General features: G+C 44.3%; 1 protein-coding gene across 2 annotated transcripts in view; it reads right to left on the bottom strand.

Moving 5' to 3' along the window:
• KCNQ4 (potassium voltage-gated channel subfamily Q member 4) overlaps positions 1-24,175 on the bottom strand; it is a 138,613-nt gene extending 114,438 nt beyond the window's left edge. For both annotated transcript variants that reach the window (XM_081962804.1, XM_081962805.1), the window contains exon 1: positions 23,837-24,175. In XM_081962804.1, coding sequence (XP_081818930.1) covers positions 23,837-24,171 — 335 coding nt within the window. In that variant the 5' untranslated portion in view covers positions 24,172-24,175. The remainder of the gene's footprint in view (positions 1-23,836) is intronic.
• Between the last annotated feature and the right edge of the window lie 1,685 nt (positions 24,176-25,860).

Genomic DNA, 25,860 nt, shown 5'->3' with positions numbered 1-25,860 from the left:
AAAGCAATTCTGACCTCAGGGGAAAGAACAGGAAAGAATTAACTGGATCTCTATATTCAATCTCAAGTTTCGCAGATGCGGTGGCTCAGTGGCTAAGACACTGAGCTTGTCAATCAGAAAGGTCAGCAGTTCAGCGGTTCGAATTGCTGGTACCGCCCAACGGAGTGAGCTCCCGTTACTTGTCCCAGCTTCTGCCAACCTAGCAGTTCGAAAGCCTGGTAAAAATGCAAGTAGAAAATTAGGAACCACCTTTGATGGGAAGGTAACAGTTTTCCATGTGCCTTCAGCATTTAGTCATGCCTTCAGACAGCGCTGGCTTTTCTGCTTTGAACACACCGGCCCCTAGAATCAGGCAAATATACTGAGATATTAAGGGCATTGCAACACAAGAAATTTTGGAAATCTCTGGCACAACCTTGTTTACCTCCTCTTGCCTCCTCTTCTATGTTTTTATGTTTGCATGTTTGTAGTCCATTTTATCTATTTCATTTGACTGTACACCGCCCCGAGTCCCTTTGGGGAGAGGGGGCGGTATAAAAATCGAAATAAAGGTAAATAAAGGTAAAGGTACCTCTCCTGGACCAACAAGGGTTTCCTCCTACAATGAGAGCCACTTAAGGAGGCTTTCCTAGCCAAGACTATATACCAGGGCTCACCAACCTTTCGGACCTCAGGGACCATTGGGCTCTAGAGATTGTCCTCGAGCCCCGGGGAGGGTGAAAATGGCCTTCCCAGACTCCAGAGGCCCTCTGGAGGCTGGAAACAAACTTCCAGTAGACCCTCCCAAAGCCTCTGCATGCGCTTGCACTTACCTGCATCCCAAACAGGTCGTGTGGAAATTTCTGGGAGGGGTGGGGTGGGCAGGGCCAGGATTTGGGATTTGGGGATTCTCTGAACTGTGCAGAATCTTAGCTAGAGGTTCTCCCGAACCCCTGCAAACCCCCAGCAGCCCATCTCCTTGACATTCTGAAGAGATTTCATGTTCACTTTTCTAAGTTTCTAGTGTTCATAGCTAGGAGGATGCAATTTAAAGTGGACAAAAAACACCTCCTGGTGTATCCAAACAAGCAATCAGCCTACCTTCAGCATCTTCTGTTATTTACTACTTCCCCACTGAAACCCCACGAGCACATAACAAGGCAGCAGAAGCCAACAAACTTCACAATTTAGTCAACAATTGTAGAATTCCGTTTTTCAGGCCACCCCGTTTTAAGTGCAGCACAACTCAGATCGACGTGGATGTCGCCAGCAACACACATTCTTGCTAGAGCCCAGCTGCGCACAATCCTACAATCTTCAGTATCACGATTCACAAGTGGGATGTGAACCCGGTGCTCTTTGCAAGATCGCCAACCAAGCGAGCCTCTTGCTTTATGCATCCAAGTGGCACTTGACATCTTGGTGAAGTGGCTTCCCTGCCATCCCAAGCCCTTTCGAAAGAGCGGACGCCACGGGGCTCCACCCTGAGCCACCTGCGTGCAAAGCATGCATTCTAGCACACAGCAACAACCTCTGCTTTCTCCATCCCCCTGTTGCCTACACCATCCCCCCTCTCTCTGCTCATCCACTGCCTTTTATTAAGTTGCAAGAGTGGGACAATTACATCCCAACACATTTCCCTGGCATGCAGGAGAACGAGAGTTTTCGTAACTATTTCCAAAGAGGTTCTGAGCCCCATTTGTCATAGTTCTAGCAGCCCAGCTGCCAGGTGGCTCTTTATAATTAAGCATCCTGCTATTATCGTAACGTACACCAACCCAGCACAGGGAGGCTCTGCGTCTCCCCAACTTTCTCTATCCTCACTCACCAGCACACACACACACACACACACACACACACACAGAGTTTCACTGCTGGGGGAAGGTGGGGGAGACGTTCCCTTCTGATGGCGCTTCCTGCTGACAACGCAGCTTTTTATTTTAGCTTCTCGAGAATGGGGATGCAGACACCCAAGAGTTTGACTACCTCCCTCTGCACTGTTTGAATCTGGAGCTGGGCACAACCTCTAGATCACAGGCCTCCGCGCTGATGCCATCCTCAGAACATCATGCTGGGCACCCGCTGCTTTCCGCCGCTATATTGAAGCAAGAGGAAGCCTGAAATTCTCCCTTTGGTCTAGCAGAATATTATAATAACCAGGGTAAACCAAGGCAAGCATGCTTTGAGAAAAAGGCAACGACTCAGAAGACAGAGGTCACAGCTGAGAGCCCCCCCCTCCCCCATCCTCTCCTGAAACCACACTCCAGTGTTAAACCAAGGCTGTAGAAGACGGCGTAGAATGCAGGAGCTGATAGGGAGGAAAACAATGACAGCTCAGTCCTGGAAATGTGTGAGAAAGAGACTCAAAATAACCCCACCTTGGTTTTCTTTGGTATAAAGGTTCCCCTCATACATACCTGCTAGTCATTCCTGACTCTAGGGGGCGGTGCTCATCTCCATTTCAAAGTTGAAGAGCCATCGCTGTCTCTGTGGTCATGTGGCCAGCATAACTAAAAATCGAAGGCGTATGGAACACTGTTACTGTCCCACCAGAGGTGGATTCCTACCAGTTCGGCCGAACTGGTGGGTCAGCCTGGGTCACTGAACCGGCAGTGACCCAGGCTGGCCACGCCCCCGAACTGGTTCCCTGGTTGCCACCATCACCACAGCCATCTTTGTTTAGAGTTCTGCGGATGCAGAACTCTAAACAATTTCCCTTGAACTGCATCCATAGCGCACACGCAAAGAGCGCCTACGAGCAAACTGGCAGTAATGCCAGCTAGAACCCACCCCTGCTTCCCACCAAAAGTGGTCCCTATTTTTCTACTTTCATTGTTTACATGCTTTCGAACTGCTAGGCTGGCAGAAGCTGGGACAGGTAATGGGAGCTCACTCCGTTGCGCGGCACTAGGGATTTGAACCGCTGAACTGCCGACCTTCTGATTGACAAGCTGAGCGTCTTCGCCACTGAGCCACCGCATCCCTCTAACACTTCTTTGGCATAAGAGGGGCAAAGAGAAACATTGGCAGCCTATCAAGTTTCTGTTATTATACCCTACAAGATAAAGTAGCATTGTGATATCTTGACCTAGCCTGCCCAAATGCTGCTAGCCGCTGACCCAATCGCCATTCTAGAGTTGTGTTCATGTATCACAGAAAGCCATAATGAGGCATGTTTGCTTTTGGCTACAATTAAGCACTGTGATTTGTCACTGCCGTCAACCCTTTAACTATAAATCTTACTTCAGAGAAACATAGCTTAGTTCAAGGCAGTGCATGATTGAGAAAGCTGTCCAGAAACAGAGTCCACCAAAGCCACGCAGGCCCAGGTTCCTAGAAATGGGCCAGAACCAACGTTCCAAATTTTGGAGAAACAGACAAGCGGGGTGACCCAATTCCTGCTGAGGATTAAAATGAGCCCTTTTCCCACTGATCTTTTTGTAGAGCAATGAAAGATCCAGGTGCTTAAAACTTAAGCGATTTTTAAGTGGCTGCTGTTCTGCAAACATTAACAAAAGGATTATGAAAAGATAGGAAAAACAGATAGTAAGTAGTTGGAAACCACAGCCATGCCTTCTTCCTCCTACACGGCAGCTTCAGTTTTCCTGAAAGGATGAGGGAAGGATAGTTTTATCTCCAAGACTGCTGAGTGCATCCTAACACATATATAAGAGTTGACATCAGGTTAAAGGGGTATCCATAACAATTGACCATTTCAGCTCACAAAGCAACATGCAACTCTGAGAGACCTCTTCAAGAATCCCCTTCGTCTGAAAGGAGGTGCCACTTTCCCGTTACAGCAGATGACACAGCTCTGTTTTCAACATGTATGAAGGATTACTACCGCTATAACATCTGCAAAGGACCCTGGGAAGAAGCAAGCAGGGCAATTGCTTGATGCAACCAAAGGAAATAGGCTGGACTCGTTTGTTGATTTCATTCAGGGTGCCTCTCTCAGCACACAGGGCTCAGCGGCTAAGGCGCTGCACTTGTTGATCAGAAAGCTCGGCAGTTCGGCAGTTCGAATCCCTAGTGCTACATAATGGAGTGAGCTCCCGTTACTTGTCCCAGTTTCTGCCAGCCTAGCAGTTCAAAAACATGTAAAAATGCAAGTAGAAAAATAGGAACCACCTTTGGCAGGAAGGTAACAGTGTTCCGTGCTTCTTCGGTGTTTAGTCATGCCAGCCACATGACCATGGAGATGATTTCGGACAGCGCTGGCTCTTCGGCTTTGTAATGGAGATTTGCACCACCCCCTAGAATCGGGAACGACTAGTACATATGTGCGAAGAGAATCTTTACCTTTACCTCTCAGCATATTCACAACTTTCATCAGTGGAACGACAAAGCTCTTTTTTATCAAAACCACAGCAGAGAGACAGTCAACAGAACCGGTAGTAAAAAAAATGGGGATTTTACAGTATCCTTTCCCTGGAGTGGGGAAGGAATGAAGATTTTGCAGTAACCTTTCCTTGGACAGGGGAGGCAATGGGGATTTTGCAGTATCCTTTCCCTGCCATGCCAATCAAGCCACGCTCACAGAACCAGTATAAAAAAAATTGAATTTCACCACTGCTCTAAATAGGTATGAATCACACACCAATAACACGGAAAACAGATCTTCAGGCTGAGGAGGGAAGAAGGGACACATTCCCCATCTAAAAAAGAGCCCATAATTTCCTTCTTCTCATATGGCTTGTCTTAATGAAATTTTCTGGTGGAAAAGGAGAAAATGGGCTGAGGTGCTTGGTTTCTTTTCTTGCAACCATCTCCCACTTCCAAGCAATTAAGGGCTAAACTTGGGGGACACTTAGGAAAAAAAGACAACCATCCCAACAAGCAAAAATGGGAATGGATGAAGAGAGTCTTTGAATGGGGTGCAATTATTGAAGAGATCAGGCACGATAAAAACTAGAAAACAGGTGAGTCCGTTAGACGAGGCAGCAAACTTTGTGTTCGCTTTGCATTCATTCTCTTCCAGGTTAAGAGCTGTTATAAGGAGATTCCCCACCTTCCCCCCCCCAGCCAGATTCTGGGGCTTGGAAACATTCATAGAGACCCCACATACATTTTAATAAAACGCAGGCATCCCCTTCTACCAGCTTGGACTGCACAAAAATAATAAGAGAAGAAATAGCACGAGTTGTTCTTCTCCAGCAAAATGTTGCAATTGGAAGTCCCGTTCCCCTCTTACAGCGTCTTTCCTCAAGTTTGTATGTCTTTCAGAAAGTTGGAGTCCTCCCAAGGGCTGTCAATATCTCAGCCGGCCTAGGAATATTTTAGCTACAAAAGGAGCAGCACTCAGAGGACAACTGTGTAGGTAGTTTACACAAGAGTTATTAATATAGTACCCTCCGTGTACTGTCCTGTGTAAACAAAGTTTGGGGAAAGAGAATTGCTCTCCTCCAGGAGATCCTTTGCACCAGAAGCAGAAAATAACCCATGTAAAGGGAGGGCTTTGTTTCCAGTGCAGGGAGATGATTCCCAGGGGAGGAAATTTGGCCTAGAGCAGTGATGGCTAACCTTTTTGTCGTTGCATGCCAAAAGTGTGTGTGCGTGCCCACATCCATAATGCAATGTGCATGTGACCCAGCCTGCACCCCCCCTGCGCATGCATGTGTGACCCCCACCCCCGGGCAAGCGCACACATACACCGCACCCCATTTTGAGCCTAGCTAGCCTCCCTAAAGCCTCCTGGGATAAAAAATGGGCCACGGGAGGGACGGGACCTTTCCGCCACACTCTCCCAAAAACCCTGCACATTTGCACCGACCACCCACTCTGTGCATGCACAAATCTCTCATATGCCCCCTGCCCCCTGCGCATGCGCGGCAGAGACACAAAAATCAGCTGGCTGGCGGGAGGCGCATGCACATGCATGGTGGAACTGATCTGGAGCGCACAGCTCACATGCCTGCCAAGAGGGATCCGTGTGTCACCTGTGGCACGCATGCCATAGGTTCGCCATCAATGGCCTAGAGGCAAAAAGCACCAGGCTAGAAACTAGGAGATGGTAAGTTCTAGTCCTATCTTAGACATGAAAGCCAGCTGAGTAACTTTTTGCCATTTACCAGGAGATGATGAGTTCTAGTTTCACCTTACAAAACCAGCTGGGTGATCCTGGGGCAGTCACTTTCTCCCAGCCAATGGACCTCAAAGGGCTGTTGTTGTTGTGGGAGGAGAAAGGAGTATTAAATATGTTTGCCACATTGAGTTATTTATGAAAACAATAAAGACAGGATAAAAGTAAATACATAAATAAAAATAAAGTCCACATGGCTAGAGCAGCCTGCCAATGTTACAGCCATGTGGAAACGGGGGACCACCATCAGTTGGGGAAAGAAACCATCCTATCAACATATCTAAATAGACACCAGGTTGGAAAAATGCCCAAGGTTACAAGAAGAGAAGGAGCTCCTTCACCCATCCTATTTAGTAATGCAAAGGTCTAATACTCAGAGGATTTATCAATGGAGATTCTCAGTCATCCAGGCCAAGGTTGTCCCAAAGGTGCTTTTTCAAGAGGCAACTGGACTTTCTGGTTTTTCTTTGAAGACATTTAACTTCTCATCCAAGAAGCTTCTTCAAGCAACTTGGGTGAGAATCAAAACATTTTCAAAGAAAAACCAGAAAGTCCAGTTGCCTCTTGAAAAAGCACCTTTGGGACACTCAGGATTTGCAGGCAAATGAAGAATTTACTTCCAATAATCATGGGAGGACCGTTTCTATCAGAGTGCAGTTCAAGATAAGAACTGCTTGTATTTCAGAAAATGTAGTTCTATCAATACTAAACTGAACAGAGATTGTTTTTTTATTCTCCTAAGAAAAAGTGCACCTAGAATGCCACACAGGAGAGAAAAGATGTGTATAATATTTCTTGCAAAAGCAATTTCTGTTTTGCATGGATTTTATTTCTTCCTCATTTTTTGTTCACCCTGAGATTATTATTTTTTTTTCAGCTGTAAGATCATTCAAACATGTTCCCAGTCAACTTAGCGCAGAAATATTTTTATAACACGAGGGCAGAAATATTTTTATAACATAAAATGAGTGCAGAAATATTTTTGTAACATAAAAAGAAAACAAATGAAGGGTTTATAGGGTAGTTATTAAATTATTGAGCTGAGGTGGCACAGTGGTTAGAGGGCAGCACTGCAGGTTACTTAGCTGGCTGCTGGCTGCCGTTCGGCAGTTCAAATCTCGTCAGGCTCAAGGTTGACTCAGCCTTCCAAACCTTCCGAGGTCGGTAAAATGAGGACCCAGATTGTTGGGGGCAAGAGGCTGACTCTGTAAAAACTGCTTAGAGAGGGCTGTAAAACACTATAAAGCGGTATATAAGTCTAAGTGCTATTGCTATTGCTACAATCCTTCATTTCATGACCAATTGAAGTTACAACAACACTGAAAAAAGTGACTTGCAGAAGCCCCTTGCACCTATGACGGTCACAGCATCCCCATGGTTATGTAATCAAAATTCAGGTGCTTAGCAACCGGCATCTATTTACGACAATTGTAGCATCCCGTGGTCATGTGATCACCATTCGCGACATTCCGAGTTCGGTTTCCAATAAGCAAACTCAATGGGGGAAGCCAAATTTGGTAATAGCAGCATGGTTCATTTAACAACTGGAGTGATTCGCTTAACAACCCTGGCATCCAAGGTCGAACAACCTCCTTGCTCAGTCACAGAAATTCTGGCTCCCAAGTTGTGGTCCTAAGTTGAGGACTGCCTCTTTTGCAAGTCAATGATAAGGCTGAACTAGGATCCTCGTTGCTCAAATGCCACAGTAGAAATAATTCAGCCTAGAAAAAGCTGCAACCAGGAGCAAATTCAGTAGGAGTATCTGTCATTTCTGCTTCTCTTTGCATTAAAGCAGGGGTGTCCAAACTTGGCAACTTTAAGACTTGTGGACTTCAACTCCCAGAATTCCCCAGCTGGGAGTTGAAGTCCACAAGTCTTAAAGTTGCCAAGTTTGGACACCCCTGCATTAAAGGGAATTCGTGGGCCAGGGATTCAAACCCAAGGATATAGGACAGAGAGCAAACAGTTTTTCCAGCTCATTGCCTCGATCCATGTTTTTCACCGTAACAGCTGCCTTTAGACAAAGAAAAATAAGGTAAGGGGCAATCTTTGGCCTGAGGCCTGGATAAACGAGGAAAAATCCAATTCATATAATTGGTTTGATTTGGAAAATCAGTCAGTGATTCAGATTGATTTTTGGAATCAATCTGGGCCTATTTCAATTTAATACTGGGTTGATTTGTAATAAGGCCAGTTCTGCACAGGTGGAGGCAGCTTCAAATCATCCAATTTGAATCAGCTTTCTGATTCCGTTCAGAGATCTGGCTAATTCTCTTCTACGCTGTCACTTCCCTTCCCGGAACTGAAGCCCAATTGATTCTGTCTACCGTATCGCATTATCTATCTACGCTGCAGGAAGCCCAAGGACTTTCCTGTAGAAAATAAAGGCCAGAATCAGCACAGGGGGACAGTCTCTCCTTGGGTTAGGGCCACAACTCCCAAAAGTCTAACATGGACAAAAAAGAAAGATTCACCATTTTGAGAGCTATAATCTTAACACAGTTTAAAGGCACTGGAACAATAACCTAAAAATTGACCAAACCTAAAGGTAAAGGTTCCCCTCGCACATATGTGCTAGTCGTTCCCGACTCTAGGGGGCACTGTTACCTTCCCACCAAATGTGGTTCCTATTTTTCTACTTGCATTTTTACATGCTTTCGAACTGCTAGGTTGGCAGAAGCTGGGACAAGAAACGGGAGCTCACTCGATTATGTGGCACTAGGGGATTTGAACCGCTGAACTGCCGACCTTTCTGATTGGCAAGCTCAGTGTTTTAGCTACTGAGCCACCATGTACCTCGTGGTACAAAATAGCAAAATAACCCTAAATGGTATAAAATAGCAAAATAACAAAGTTTGTTTAAGAATGCGGTAACATTTCACTAGTCATCATCAAGGCACGGCTTGTCCTTGGGTTGGAAAAGGTTTAGCCATGGTGGGTAAGCACTTCCCAGGCTGCTCAGAGCTGTGTTTCATACTTCAGGACAAGAAGTAATGGGTGGAAGATCCATTCTTTAATCCATCCATCAAAGAGATCCAACTTAGAGTTAAGGAGAAATTTCCTGACAGTGAGAAACATTAACCAGTGGAACAGCTGGCCTCCAGAAGTTGTGGGAGCTTTAATACTGGAAGTTTTTAAGAAGAGGTTGGACAGACATTTGTCTGGAACAGTACTGGGTCTCCTGCTTAACCAGAGGGTTGAATGAGAAGACCTCCAAGATTCCTTCCAACCCTATTATTCTATGTTCAGATGCTAAACATCGATGTAGCTGTTAATTATGTACCTGCCCTAGTTGAGTATGCTGTGTGAACACAACCTAGCAATTGTGGGCTTTAAAATCATCCCTCTTCTTCAGTGTACATCAAACATAAGATGAGAACTAAGAATCTGAAAGGTTGCAATCAACAAATCGTTTTCCAGACCACACAGACTGCCTTAGATAGCAAACGCTTTGGAAATTTGGGCGGAAGGGGAACCCAGATTATCTTGATTTCCTCACCTACGAAACCCAGTGAAACCAGTAAAAAGTGTGCTGCCTATGCCAACATCTAACCATAGAAAGCACAGCAGGACAGCTAGAACGTGACCGGGATTTAAATGGAAAACAAAACTGATCGGGAATCCAACCGGTGTCCAGGCACCAGATGTGCCTAATAAGAAAAGACCCGTCCCAATTTGCTCATGGTATTGACTCTTGTGCATTTCTACATTAGTTTCCTTCACCTTTCACCAGATGGAGAGAAAAGAGAAAGAAGACCTCCCGGCAGGGGAACAATTAACACTTGCTTTTTGATTTATAGCCTTCCTGCTTTCTTCAAAGCTTGCAGCAATTCAAATGCTTATAGAAATTGAGCTAACTAATTAGGTGGAAAAGAGATTCCAATTGGCACAGCAGATTTGGTCTCCGACCCCTTCAAGTTTAGGTGGCCTACATAGGCCTCCTCCCCACCCCAAGGCCAGAGGGATTCAGAGGTCACCAGTAGTCAGCCCACTCTGTCCCTTTGTCAGGTTAACCTTTCTGTTGAACTCAAGAAAAAGATGCCATATCTGACTAGTAAGTCAGATCATTATTGCTTGTGGGAGCTTTGTAGAACAACAGTACTCACTGCTTGCTCATTCCTCATTTAGAATAGAATAGAATAACAGAGATGGAAGGGACATTGGAGGTCTTCTAGTCCAACCCCCTACTTAGGCAGGAAATCCTAGACCACTTCAGACAAATGGTTAACCAACATCTTCTTTAAAATGTCCACTATTGGAACATTCACAACTTCTGGAGGCACGTTGTTCCACTGGTTAATAGTTCTCACTGTCAGAAAATTTCTCCTCAGTTCTAAGTTGCTTCTCTCCTTGATGAGTTTCTTGTCCTATTCTCAGGTGCTTTGGAGAATAGCTTGAATCCCTCTTCTTTGTGGCAGCCCCTGAGATATTGGAATACTGCTATCATGTCTCCCCTAGTCGTTCTGTAGGAAGTTATCACCCAGCCCTCTCCCAGAAAAATGAAATATCCTAGGAAATATTGAAAAGGCAGAATATTATATTTTCCTGGATGTGAAAGAGGGAGAAACACATTTTAAACACAAAGTAAATTCCTGCAGCTTCCGGCCCATCCCCACTTTGTCAATGGGCCATTAAGAAGGCCAAGCTAGTCCACTTTACATAATAAAGAGTTCTCCCCATCAGCTCCAGAGTGATGGGATTAAGGCAGGATAATATTGCCTTTTACTCAACTGACCACATGGCACCTGAGAACTCAACCAAACCCGGATTCAAAACTCAGCCTAGAGGATTGTCCTTGCACGGGCCCATGGGAGTCTGGCAACCAATCAGAATACATTTCTTACACAGGAACAGGAAACAGATAGGTGGGGCAGAATAGATTATAAAAAGCCCTGCAAGCCCTTCTTCACCCTCTTCTCTTCCTTCTCTTCTTCTCCACCAACCCTGAAGCATGTGATCACCTTTTCTGCCCAGGACTCAAGTGATATGGTCCTGTCCACCTTTAAAACCATCTTTCCAAGCAGCCTCCATGTCTCCAGTGTCTTTTTCCCCACTTGGAGCCGAACCCAGAAGGATATTTCTTTCAACACTTCTTTTCATTAAACTAGACATACCAGTTCCTGCAATATGTTTTATTCTCCAGTCCCCTAATCATCTTTGTGGCTCTTCTCTGCACTCTTTCTAGAGTCTCCACATCTTTTTTATATGGTGGCAACCAAAACTGGATGCAGTATTCCAAGTATGGCCTTACCAAGGCCTTAAAAAGTGGTATTAACACTTCACATGATCTTGATTCTATCCCTCTGTTGATGCAGCCCAAAACTGTGTTATTTATTTACTTGTTGGATCTACACAGCCATCCATTCTCCAATCCATGACTCTGGGTGGCTTACAGTATTTAAAAAACAACATAGGAAACATAAAACCTATCTCAATAGGTAGCAGCCACATCACAGGCTCTAAATAACAAGCCCACTCTCAGGTCCATGGATTGAGAGCTTCTGAAAAGCCAACAAGGTTGGCATCAACCTGTCTTTTGAGAGGAACAGTGTCCACAAGGAACGGTGCAGTAGCAGAAACCCAAGGTTAGAACCAGAGTTCTAGTGACTGTCTATGGAGATTCTCAATCTTCCAGTTCATTTTTGAGCCAAACATGCTTTTTCCAGAAGTCAACTGGAGTTTCTTGGGGTTTTCCCCCCAGTTTTTTAGAACTGAAAAGCTTCTTGGAGAAGTGAAATGTTTTCCAAAAAAAAAAAAAAAAAAACCCGCAAAGAAAGTCCAGTTGACTTTTTGGGGAAAAAAAGCACTTAACAACGGCAGCAAGAAAATGGGGCAAACTCACTCAATAAATGTTTCACTTAGCAATAGAAATTTTGGGTTCAATTGTGGTCATAAGTTGAGGACTACCTGTAAAGCAAATCAAATATCTTTATTACAGTCTTTAATCAGCCTTTACAGTAGAAAAAGAGAAATAGTTTAATGCAACAAATTGTTACTGGGAGGGGGGAAAAAACCAATAACACAACCTATAATTAAATGTTTGACATGATTGTGTGACTTGATGTAGATATTTGGCCACCAGGTATCCAAGTGTAATGTTAGGTAAAGGTAAAGGCTCCCCTCACACATATGTGCTAGTCATTCCTGACTCTAGGGGGCGGTGCTCATCTCCATTTCAAAGCCGAAGAGCCAGCGCTGTCTGAAGACGTTTCCGTGGTCATGTGGCCAGCATGACTAAATGCCCAAGGCGCACGGAATGCTGTTACCTTCCCACCAAAGGTGGCTCCTATTTTTCTACTTGCATTTTTTACGTGCTTTCAAACTGCTACGTTGGCAGAAGCTGGGACAAGTCACAGGACTTCACCCTGTTATGCGGCACTAGGGATTCGAACCGCCAAACTGCTGACCTTTCTGATTGACAAGCTCAGCGTCTTAGCCACTGAGCCACCACATCCCTAAACTACTGGTACTTTATGCAAATCATAAAATGCAATTACATTCAGAACAGAACACTATACCCCCTTCTTAAAAGCCAGGAGAAATTCAGAAGCCCAGTGGTTATTTATCTGCTGTGATGCTTGATGTATTGAGTTTATAAATATGCTAACGCAATGCTTCTCAGTCTTTTTCCTTCTTCGCCCCAAATCACTTATCAGAAAGTCCATTTCATACCACTTTGAGCCAGTTTAAAAGTCTCTGTTGTGATTGGATAATCTGTTTATGTGTGATTATCTAAAGAAAAAACACTTTTACCCAATTTCCGTAATTTGCCAGCTGTGGAAAACAGTACGCTAAAATCTTTTTTTAAAAAAAAATCAGAACAAATGAGGAATATATAGAAAAAGCAATTCTGAGAACAGAATTTTAATATAATAACGTTTTGGTTTGAGAAGCAGACATATTAAAAATAGGAAAAATGATGAAAGGTGACGTTTGACCTTTCAAAACACATTTGTTACATTTTAAAAAAATAAAACACTGTTTTACAAATTATCCGATGTTATTTGCGTTAAGGAGGGGGAGGAAGGAAAATGCACGTAAGAACTAAAACATTTGAAACTTGACTCATGCTGTAATTTTTGTATAGCTGGTTGCAATGGCTTTTAATTCTATTTTAATATAGTTTCCTGCTCAGACTCCCTTGTGAACCTCACGTATGGCTTAATCAGCCGTACAAACCGATGGAATAAACAAATGAACATATTTGCCTGATGAGGCCCAGGGTGGCAGTGTTAAAACTTAACAGAATAAAAGACTGGTAAAGGGACCTTAGAGGTCTTCTAGTCCAACCCCTGCTCAGGCAGGAAACCCTATACCATTTCAGACAAATGGCTGTCCAATCTCTTCTTAACAACCTCCAGTGATGGAGCATTCACAACTTCTAAAAACAAGCCACCGATTAATTGTTATAACTGTTGGGAAAAAAATTTCCTTAGTTCTGGGTTGGTTCTCTCCTTCATTACTTTTCATCCATTGCTTCTTGTCCTGCCTTCAGGTGCTTTGAAGAATAGCTTGACCCCCTCTTCTTTGTGACAGTGCTGACATTGGAGCACTGCTATCATGTCAAGTCCTTTTTTTTTCACTATACAATTTCTGCAACCGTTCTTCCAATTTTCAGCCTCCAGTCCACTAATCATTTTTGTTGCTCTTCACTGCACCGTCGAGTCTCAACATCTTTTTTGATATTGTGGTGACAAAAACTGGGTGAATTTGAGACAGAAACTTGCTGTCATTTTGATCAGTCACTCAATCACTCAACCTACTTTACAGCGTGGTCAATAAGACATTGGAGGAGAGAATACTGCCCACTTGGATCTTCTGGAAAGTTCAGGGCATCAAACTAACTAAAAGGCAGGTGATAAAACAATATAAAGAGTTGGCTATGTGTAATACAGGTCCCGGCAGTTCTCCACTAAACACCATTTGTTTAACAACCACTTGAAGTTACAATGACACTGAAAAGAGTGGTTTCTGATGGGTTCTCACCCTTACGAGCATCACAGCATTCCCACAATCCCATGATCAAGATTCAGATCCTTGGCAATGTGTGTATGACGGTTGCAGTTTCCAGGGTCATATGGTTATTATTTTACAACCTTCTCAGCAGCTTCCACAAGCAAAGTCAACGGGGGAAGCTGGATTCGCCTAGGGAGCGTGTGATTCACTTAACAACTACATTGATCTGTGCCCAAAAGGTCATACGATCGGGCACAACTTAACAACCGCCTTGCTTGGCAACAACATTCTGCTCCCAATTGCAGTCACACGTCAAGGAAATCCAAATTCTAAAATGCAACAGGACATTTCTCAAAGGATGCAGAGATGCTTTTCTCAACTGGAGGTCCTTCATATGAGTTGGAGCACAGCTCCCAACAAACCAAGGGGCATGAGGGCAATCATGGGTGCTTCCCTCTAACTCTTCCAGAGGGGAGCAAATTGAAGAAGATGGATAGCACCTATTTTGAGTGCTTGAAATGATCAGGGGACAAAGAAAAGAAAAAGACAGTCCGAATAACAATGGGAAGAAACAGAAAATAGGCTGGCTAAAGCCGATAAGGAGAAGTAAATAGTAACCGGAATAACCCAAAAAGTAACAGAGTCAGGATGCGAAGCTGTTCTGGATAATCATGGATCATTGGGAATGAGCTACGGAAGTTCTTTTCTATCTTGGTTGTGAACACCATACCATGCATTCATTTTTCATTCCGTTTACACGCAGAAGAAATAAGTGCATCACATTCTCATTAGGAACAAGTCAGGGTTAATCTTGGTTAAAGGTAAAGGTTCCCCTCGCACATACATGCTAGTCATTCCCGACTCTAGGGGGCAGTGCTCATCTCCGTTTCAAAACTGAAGAACCAGCACTGTCCAAAGACGTCCCCGTGGTCATGTGGTTGGCATGACTCAATGCCGAAGGATCACGGAAAGCTGTTACCTTCCCATCAAAGGTGGTTCCTATTTTTCTACTTGCATTTTTACATGCTTTCGAACTGCTAGGTTGGCAGAAGCTGGGACAAGTAACGGGAGCTCACTCCGTTACGCGGTGCTAGGGATTCAAACTGCTGAACTGTCAACCTTTCTGATCGACGAGCTCAGCCACTGAGCCACCACGTTAGTAATCTTGGTTACCTAATTACTAATCACTGTATTGCCACAGGAACTATTTCTCTTTCCAGATCCTGGAACACTACAAGGAGCATTAGTTAATAAAAAGTGCGTTGGGCATTATTGTTTTATCTGGATATAAAGATACTGGAGGATTAACTGCATCTGAAACAAAAATCAGTCCTGAGCCCATGAAACATCTACCAATGAGAAGAGTGCAGTAACAACATTTAGGAGAGTTCTGCTTTAGCAACTCTTCACAGTTACAGCAGTGATGAAAAAGTAACTTTGCAACCAATCCCTTTACAGCTTTTGCAAGTCTATCAGGCAAAAGAAAGTTGAACTGAGACCATGAAAACAATCATGGTTTCATTTAGTGATCATTTGTTTAATGACTGAATTGCCAGTCTCAATTGTGGTCACTAAAGAAGAACATCTTCAGGTTGCCAAAGTTGAAAACCACTGTTTTAAAGTTGGCAATGGAAAAAATAATAACAAATGTCATAAAAGATCACAGGGGAATAAATTCCTGCTCCTCTAAAACTAAGAAATGTACAGTAGTCCTTGAGTTACATCAGGTTTTCTAGTGACCATTCAAATTTACAATGCAACTGAAAAATATGAAGCATTTGACCACTTTTCACAGTTGCAGCATCCCCATGATCATGTGATCAAAATTCAAATGCTTGGCAGCTGGTTCATATTTATGACCGTCGCTCTCTCCTGAGGTCTCGCGATCCCCTTTTGTGACCTTCTGACAAGCAAAGTCAATGGGGAAGCCAGATTCATTTAACAACCAGCTTGCTAACTTAGCAACTGCCGTGATTCACTTAACAACTGTGGCAAGAAAGGTTGCAAAATGGGGCCAAACTCACTTAACAACAGAAACTTTGGGCTCAATTGTGGTCATAAATGGAAGACTACCTGTATTTCTGGAGGTCCTGAAGAGCCAGAGGTTCCAGTTGCCCATCTGCTGGTCACCTTCTAATGAAACAGTGTTTGAGCTGCAGGTCCCAAACAGCTCTTGTTTGGCTACCAAACTGGGCAAGAACAAGACAGCAAGAACAAGAAAGTCTAGAGCTGTGTCCTCCACCTGTGGTGTTAAGATGCGTGGACTTCAACTCCCAGAGTTCCCCAGCCAGCACAGATCTTAAAGTTACCACGGTTGAGAAACACTGGCCTACAAGATGCTATTCTGGGAGAAAGACAGAACCTTCCAAGGTGTAGAGAGAATGTCCTCATCTTCTTCATACTGAGTTTATTAAGTGGGGACCTTGTTGAATAATTGGACATCTGTCTCTCCAGATTTCCTGCCACTTGCATTATCATTTATGAGCTGAGCTACTAAGAGACTCATCTTCTATCTCCTGGTGGTTTGTGTTTGTAGGAAAGACTGCAGAAAAGAGCAAGGAGGATTATTAGGGAGCTAGAGGTTAAAACACATGAAGAATGGTTGCAGGCATTGGGTCGATCTAGTCTAGTGAATATAGAATATAGGGACAAGGTGGCTCAATGGCTAAGAAAGTGAGATTGCCAATCAGAAAGGAAATGACAGCAGTTCGGTGGTTCAAATCCCTAGTGCCACGTAACAGAGTGAGCTCCCCTTACTTGTCCCAGCTTCTGCCAAGCTAGCAGTTCGAAAGCATGTAAAAAATGCAAGTAGAAAAATAGGAACCACCTTTGGTGGGAAGGTAACAGTGTTCCGTGCGCCTTCGGCATTTAGTCATGCCAGCCACATGACCACGGAGACATCTTCAGACAGCGCTGGCTCTTCGGCTTTGAAATGGAGATGAGCACCGCCCCCTAGAGTCAGGAATGACTAGCACATATGTGCACGGGGAAGCTTTACTTTTACCTTTAGTCTAGTGAAAAGAAGGATGAGGGGTGACATGATAGCAGTGTTCCAATATTTGAGGGGTCAACATATTTTCCAAAGCACCAGAAGGCAAGACAATGGATGGAAGGTAAGCAAGGGGGAAAACAACCTAGAACTAAGGAATAATTTCCTAACGGTGAGAACAATTAACCAGTGGAACAGCTTGAGTTCAGAAGTTGTGGGTGCTCCGTCACTGGAAGTTTTTAAGAAGAGACTAGACAACTATTTGTCTGGAATGGTATAGGCTGTCCTGCTTGAGCAGGGAGTTGGAGTAGAGGATCTCCAAGGCCCCTTCCAACTTTGTTATTCTGTTTACTCTCCATTCCGTTCCATAGCTTCTCACAGAAGTAGTGGAAGAAACGCAGGGTACAACCAAAGAGAGGTGTAGGCTTCAGGATTTGCACAACATGCTAAAATTGTTTGTGTGCATCTGTGTGTGTGTGTGTGTGTGTATATATATATACACATCTGTGTGCAAACCCTATTTCTTTGGGGGAAAGGCTTATGAGAGGGAAGGGCTGCCCCCATCCATCTGCTCTTTTTCTCCCTTTAGGCCAAGCAAGGCATTTCTATACAACGTGCTATAGGATACTGGGCTGCTTAGAACTAGTTAAAACACAACAGATAAAAGTTCAATAAGCTAATCAAATTAATAAATGATATTTAATAACAGCAATCCTAGCAAATCAAGATGCAGAAGCCCAATTAAATGCCTGCTTTAAATGCCCAGACCTTGATTATGGTAGATGGCCTAAGAACTCTCACCTCGTGTGCTTCAGAATGGGAAACCCTTAGCCCGAGTTGATCAAACTGTAATTGATACCTTCACAAAACATGCTTTGTAAAATAGACCCCACTATATTACGGCTGGGATGCGGTGGCTCAGTGGCTAAGACGCTGATATTGTCGATCAGAAAGGTCGGCAGTTCAGGGGTTCGAATCTCTATTGCCGCGTAATGGAGTGAGCTCCCGTTTCTTGTCCCAGCTTCTGCCAACCTAGCAGTTCAAAAGCACGTAAAAAAATAGAAGTAAAAAAATAGGAACCACCTTTGGTGGGAAGGTAACTGCATTCTGTGCACCTTCAGCATTTAGTCATGCTGGCCACATGACCACAGAGACATCTTCAGGCAGCGTTAGCTCTTTGGCTTTGAAACAGAGATGAGCACCATCCCCTAGAGTCGGGAATGACTAGCACATATTTGCGAGGGGAAGCTTTACCTTTATTTATATTATGGCTAGGGTGACAAAGATATGGTGAACCGCGAATTGAGTAAGAGTTGTTTGACTAAAGAGGGTCTTGGAACCAGCCACACCGCCATCCTGGCTCCAAGTTAATGAAGGTTATAGCTGAGAAGCATCACTGGGCACTTAGAGTTCTTTCTTGCAATTTAACCAAACTGGTCTCAGGATAACTTTTAAAAGCTTGTTCAGGGGTCCTGAAGAGCTACCTCTGAGCAAGTTGCTTACCTGTGTAGGCTGAAAAAAATGCCATTTTCTGTAGACTTCATCTTGCATTGCAAGGAATCACTCCATCACCATGCCTCACCTTCCTTAACAGAGCTGGCCTTCCCAAAATCAATAAAATGAGTCAAACTATTTCTGAACTGCCTACAAAAATTAGGGCGTCCATATTTCGGGGGGGGGGAAGCAGGAAGAATGCAAACAATTGTTCCTCAAGTTAGCACCCATCATGATGAGCTTCTATATTGGTATGTGAGAAAGACCCCGAGAAGCAGGGAGAAGAGATGCTGCCTAGGAAACAAACAGATAAGAGACAGCATAGTCTGCAGCTGCAAAATGGGCAGAGAAACAGACTCAGAAAGGAACCTCCTTAGCTTCTCAGGATATAGAGGAGACAGAGGGGGATTTGCACTTTCAGATTTGCAAGATTGACATCAGCCTTCCCAGTTATACCAGACAGGAAAAAGACCAGATGAGCTACCCCTACTTTATTGTAAAAGCTACATTAACAGAATCTTGCAAGTCTGAAAGTATAAATCGCCCGCCATTGCGCTTTCAGTCTGAGAAGTTAAGGAGGGTCGCGGTGGTGGGATTCAAATATTTTTTACTACCGGTTCTGTGGCTGTGGCATGGTGGGCATGGCAGGGGAAGGATACTGTAAAATTTCCATTCCCTCCCAATCAGCTGGGACTCAGAAGGCAGAGAATAGATGGGGGCGGGGTTAGCCAGAGGTGGTATTTACCGGTTTTCCGAACTACTCAAAATTTCCACTACTGGTTCTCCAGAACTGGTCAGAACCTGCTGAATACCACCTCTGGAGGATCCCTTCTGAGTCTCTTTCTTTGTAATGTAGATGAGGGTTGTATCCTCTCTTATCTGATCATTTCCTAGGCAGCCTCTCTTCATCCTCTTTCTGTGTCTCAAGGTCTTTCTCACACACCACTACACCTCTATAAGCATGATGAGATGAGGGTTGGGAACTGCATGTTACATGTCTCATTATGCAAAAGCTGCCATTATGCAAGTGTGTCATTGCACGATTACGTTATGAAATGTGTGATGGCATCAGATCATAGTTTCTGCTCGATGCATCTGACCAGCCCTTAAGAGGTTTAATTCTAAAGCGTAGTTATTGTATGTTCCACATCGCATCTTTAATCTGGTTACTGAATTGTTCCTTTTTCTGGTTTGCACAGTCAGAAGCCAGTTCAAAGGGCTGCGTTCCATATTACATGTGGACTCAAACAACTAGAATAAAAACTTATCAAGTTCATCAAGTTAATGTGTATGCAACTTGAACCGCTGAATAAAGAATTTGAGATTCCAGACACTAGGAAAAGATATTAACATCAGGGCCAAAATATTCAGTTGATCCTGGATTAGATCATATTTAACCCAAAACAATATTTTAGATTCCTTGGACCCCACTGAGTTTATATAGCAAAGGCTTATGTAAATCTTCAAGAGATAAAGTTAGATTAATGCTTCATTTAAAGATATGTTTGCTCAGTCCTATAGTTACTCAATTCTGGGAGAAACATGTATTATCTCAACTTTCAAACTTGATGTAGTATTCTCAAAGGTTTGAGTTCTTTTGAATTACATTCCTGATGCTTGGAAATTGATATCAGGACAGAGAAAGCAAATTCTCAGTGCCCTATTTTGTACTAAAAGATTTATTCTTCGTTGTTTGAAAAGTAAAACATATGGCCCCCAACTATCAGTTGTCTGCAGAAAGTGTGTGATTAGCAACTTAGGAACAAATCACTTTTCATTGAATGATGAATAGAATAGACTAGAATGGAGAAGAATAGAATAGAATAGAATAGAATAAAATAGAATAGAATAGAATAGAATAGAATAGAATAGAATAGAATAGAATAGAATAGAATAGAATAGAATAGAATAGAATAGAATAGAATAGAATAGAATAGAATAGAATAGAATACACCTTGGAGGTCTTCTAGTCCAGCCCCCTGCTCAAGCAGGAGAACCTATACAATCTCAGACAAATGACTGTCTAGACTCTTTTTTAAAAAAAACATCCAGAGATTTCTAGAGGCCAGCTGTTCCACTGGTTAATTGTCCTTACTGTTAGGAAGTTTTTCCTTTATTCTAGGTTGCTTCTTTCTCTTAATTAGTTTCCATCCATTGTTTCTTGTCCTGTCCTCTGGTGCTTTGGAGAATAATTTGACCTCCTCTTCTTTGTGGCAGCCTCTCAAATACTAAAATACTGCTATCATGTCACCCCTAATTCTTCTTTTCTTTAGACTAGCCAAACCAAATCCTGCAGCCGTAATTGAAATTCTTATGTTCAATTTGTATATATATACTTGTATAGGTCCTGTTTTTCCCTTCCTTCCTTCCCTCCCTTCTTCCTTCCTTCCTTCCTTCCAAACTTCTTCCTCCCCTCCTTTTCTCTTCCTCCTCTAACTCACTCTACCAGCCATCAAATCTTAAATTTATTAGTGTATCTTAAATTCAACTTCTGGAGAATGCACTAGAAAATGAATGAGGTTACTAACTGAAGGGGAGCTGATTTAATTTTAGAGAAGGTTGGAAGGAATCATAATGGGAAATGAACTTTATCCCCATCGTCAATTCAGTATAATTTTGGATTAGTACTTGTTTAAAACTTTGAAATCAGTTGGGTGCAGCTATCTATTTTTTTTAGGAGTGATTTTGAAGAAAAGACTTGGAGGAGGGAATCTACCAGCCACTGTTATATGTTCATTTTTTTTACACTTGTTCATATTTACTGCAAATTAATTAACTATAACTGAAGAGTTAGTAACGGAGTCAAAATTAACTAAATTCTAATTTGATCAAGGTTATTTTGGATGGGTCATTAGAGGTTAATCTCCTTGAAATTTAAATAAATCCTGTAATTATGTCTAAATTTAAATTGACTGCTGTAAATGAGCCTATGCAGATTTGCATCTACTAGCGTGGGTGCACTTCAGATAAATATTTTTTTTATTATGAAGCTAAAGCATATCTCTGGAAATATCTGAGCTGGAGATTAAATAGGAAAGCATCTGGGATGCTACGGGAACCAAAAGGCTGTAGCAAAATGTAAGACCAAATCCCTCTTTAAAGGTACTTTTTAAAAGTGCAAACTCAACACTGTGGGAGGGTCTGAGTAGCTTTTTTTCAACACCTTCCATCTCCTGAAACTTGTTGGGAAGTTCTTTGGGGAGAAAGTTGGAATATCTTGTTCAACCAAGTTAATTTGGTCACTGAATTCATCAGTCCGGGTACCTAATGCTAACCCAGCCTATGAAGTTCATACCACAGGTTAAGCCACAAAGAGAGAAGCAAACCGGTCAAAAACGATCAGCTTAGCCTGTTGACTAAAAACAGGATGTGGGTTTGTTACGGAGCCGGTGAGAAGCACGGCGCAGCTGCAAACCGAGTCACTCTCTGGAACTTACACAACTCTTAAAGCACAGGGCATCTTCCCAATTCAACTTCTCTCCGTTAAAAGCCACGAGAGCTTTAGAGTTATAGAGAACAAATCTTTGTGCCAATGATTTCTTGATCCTTTAATCAGCAAGGAGGGAAGCTTCTTGGCGCCACATTTTCCAGGGTTGACCGTGTCCCCCTTGATGATGATTCCAGCACTCAGCAGTGATTTGTGAGCTCCGAAACCAGGATGTCAAACTGGGGTCTCCATCCCCAGGATGACAATCTACTGTAGCTCTGATTATAGGATACAAGCATAGTTTCTTGCTGGAATTGACTTGTCACTTGGGCAGCTAGCTAGACAGAGTAGGAAAATCGTGGTAGCTTGCATGTAGGAAGCACTTCAGGATGGGGTGAAACATCATTTATTTATCATTTTTATTTATTTATAAATTTTATTTGCTGCCCATCTCGCATCTAACAACTCTGGTGGAACACCATAGAAGATTATGCAAGCAACGCTAGAAACCAGGGACACCTAGGCAAGGATGGGCACAGGTAAGCATCTATAAAGGTCTTGAATGGGGGGGGGGGAGAGAGAGAGACATAGTTTGCTAAAGAAGAAATCAATCTTTCCATGCACTGCGATTCATCTTGCTTCAACAATGGACAAGCAAGCCTATTGACTCCTGCTTTGGGCGGGGGACTGGACTAGAAGACCTCGAAGGTCCCTCTCAGGCTGATGATTCTAGTGCTTCTTGTAAGTCAGAGAAAAACAAAACAAGACAAGTGGGGAGAGGAAAAGGGAAGGGATATTTACTCTTTCCTTTACAGGGACCAGAGTGGATTGGCTGAAATCTGCTTTTGAATGTTATAAAAGTCCAAGCTGAAGATGGGAGAGGGTGGGAGAGACCTTGCTAATAAACCTTCTCCAGTCTGGCTAAGCATTCTGAAGCGGTGGGAGCAGCACACCTGTTGAGCCATCCTTTGGGAGGAGGCTGCGTTCCAAGGATCCTTAAATTTAGCAATCGCTTCCCGTTTGGAAGCGGTGCAGTTTAGCATCTTCTAAAAGTGCTTGGTGACAGCCTCAAAGGCAGCACTCTCATACCCAGGCATGCTGGCAAAACTTTGCTCTGACTTATTTACCCGACAGGTGTGGATGGATGCTTGGCTCAGCTAATCTAATCTGTATGGTCCTATCAAGAGCAAACGGCAAGCACTTTTCAATGGTCTTGGGAGAATTATTGCATAACCTTTTCTGCACCCAACTCCAGCTCTTCAGACCGATGGAGCACTGTCCTAAAACAGTTCATTTGATGTACTTATCCAACATTGAACCAAGGAATGAAATAGGCATAAAGTTTTTGCTGTTATGTTTCTTTTTAAAAAATTTCTTAAATTACCACCGTTCTCCGCCCTCCAAAAAAAAAAGTGTTCCTCTCCCAAGGTTTAAACTATACGGTGGTGGCAGAATCTGACTTTGCATCTTCATTTGCGTGGGTACGAGTTACAAAGAGGAAAGACAAAAATAGCGACTGTGTTCTTGCAAGGCACTTACCTGGCCCCTTTCGCAATCTAAGGAACAACGTCCACACAAGCTAAATTTGGCTAGTGTGAACCTTGGTTAATTTCTTTAAGGTTTAGCAAGGGCAACGGACTCAACAAATTTGGCTGGTTCGTTGCTCTTATATCGGGCTTAGAAAATGGGTCAATTCGGTAAGCGGGTTCCCTGCCTTGTGTGAACAAAACCACCTTCTCCTTAACCACAGCCCTCTTAATAAGACCAAAAGAGTCCAATGACTCGGACGTACGGCGGGGCGAGGGGAAGCATTGCGGACAACCCAGGAGAGATCCCAGGGACCGACTGGGATCCCCCTGAAACAAAGTTCTTGGACCAGGAGAAGGCAAGACAGGCCAGGAGGACTCACATGAAAGCGTGGTAGATGAACGCCCAGCCTCGGGGTCTTTCCAGCACGTTGTAGAGGCAGTTCTGAAGGCGACGGTAGCGCTTCTGCGACGCGGATCGAGCTCCGGAGCCCCCTCGTGGGACCGGTAAAGGAGTCCCGAGGAGTCCCAGGCGCCTGGGGCTGCTGGATCCGGCGGCGGGGGCGGCGGCGGGGGTCGCCTCGCTCTTCTCGGTCTGCACGGCGGTCAGGGCTACGAATTCCACGCGCGGGGCTTCTCCGCCGCCGCCGCTGCCACCGCTGCCGTGGACCGCGGACAGAGGCAGCCCGGAGCGGTCCCCGCCGGGAGCCCCGGCCATCGCGCTGGGCAGGAAAGGGCGAGTGCGCTCACGGCATGGAGAGGGCTGAGTCCCGCGGCGGCTCAGCCCGGCATGAGCGGCTCCGCTGCGATGCTGCCCGCTGGCGCCAGCCCTCCGGAGCCCTCCTTCCCTAAGCAGGGAGGATGGAGAGGGAGCCTCGCTCGCCGGGGCTCGGCAGGCGGACGGCGCCTGGGACTTCGCCGCGGGATGCGCCCTGGGCGCACACGGGGAACTCTTGCCGAGCAGCCGGGCGTCCTCCTCCCTTTCCCCCGCCGGTTCTTTAAGCCATTCGGGGGAAAAGCGTGGGGAGGAGAAGGGGGGTGAGAGAGGCAAGTTGGAGGGACGCGGATCTCTCTCCCTCCCCGCTTCCTCGGCTTGGATGCTGCTTCTCCGCCTACGCCCAAGTTTAGAAGAGTTGCCGGCTTCGCGCGGCGCTGCGCTTTGGAGAGCTGGGCAGTGCCAGGAGCGCGGCCGGAGAAAACAGAGGCGGCAACAGCAGCAATTTCTGCCGCCGCCGCGGGCTCTTTCTCCTCCTCTTCCCTCGGCCCCCCTCCATCCTGCTGGCTTTCCCACCTGCCTTTTGCTTCCCCGGCTCACATGGCATCCTTGGCCCCCCTCCCACCCCCACCGTCACCCCACAACCCCCGCCTCGCCGGCTCGTCTTTCCGACGACGCTGAAGGGGCCGGGCGCCCAGCAGCCAGCCACGCCTGCCGCCGCCGCTGCCTTCCTTCGCCTTCGCCTTCGCCTTCTCCTCCTCCCGAGACGCGGCTGGAAGAAAGCGCGACTTTCAATTTTCTTTCTTTCTTTCTTTCTTTCTTTCTTTCTTTCTTTCTTTCTTTCTTTCTTTCTTTCTTTCTTTCTTTCTTTCTTTCTTTCTTTCTTTTTCTTTTTCTTTTTCTTTTTCTTCTTCTTCTTCTTCTCCTCCTCCTCCTCCTCCTCCTCCTCCTCCTCCTCCTCCTTCTCACGAAGAACAACAAGAGGAAGAACAAGAATGGGAAAGTTCCTCCAAACGAGCCATCGGTCCCCAAGTTTTTGCTCCCTGCTGGGGGCTTTTATTTATTTTTTATTAAACAGGTTTTTTAAAAAAAAAGACAAAAAGAAAAATTATTTTTTGCAATTTTAATTTAATTTTATTTATTTAGTTTTTCAAACATGTACAAGATAACAGTTATAAGTATGAACATGGACATGAACACAGGAAATGAGTGCAAATAAATGGGGACAGTAGAACAGGGACGTTATGCACACCCCCTTTTCTTCTTTCATTCAGCCGGTCCTGCGCCCACCTTCGTAGTTGCCCACTCATCATAGCCAATGCACCACAGCCCATTCTCCGTTGGCCAACTCGCCTTGGGCGACTCGGCGTGGGCCCATTCGCCAGGGAACCAAAGTTACATTAATCTCAAAGAAATGGTGGAATAGAATAATTAAAGAAAAGATGCCAAAGGAGGGATAAAATGAAATGTGGCTGACCAAAAATAAAATATTTTAATTATTTTAAATAGAATAGAATAGAATAGAATAGAATAGAATAGAATAGAATAGAATAGAATAGAATAGAATAGAATAGAATAGAATAGAATAGAATAGAATAGAATAGAATAGAATAGAATAGAATAGAATAGAATAACAGAGTTGGAAGGAACCTTGCAGGTCTTCTCGTCCAATTCCCTGCCTAGAAGAATACC

Source organism: Natrix helvetica, assembly GCF_964273705.1.
Source record: "Natrix helvetica genome assembly, chromosome: 9".
Taxonomy (NCBI): Eukaryota; Metazoa; Chordata; class Lepidosauria; order Squamata; family Natricidae; genus Natrix; species Natrix helvetica.
The sequence above is the reverse complement of the archived record's forward strand: the minus strand, read 5'-3'. Positions and strand labels throughout refer to the sequence as shown.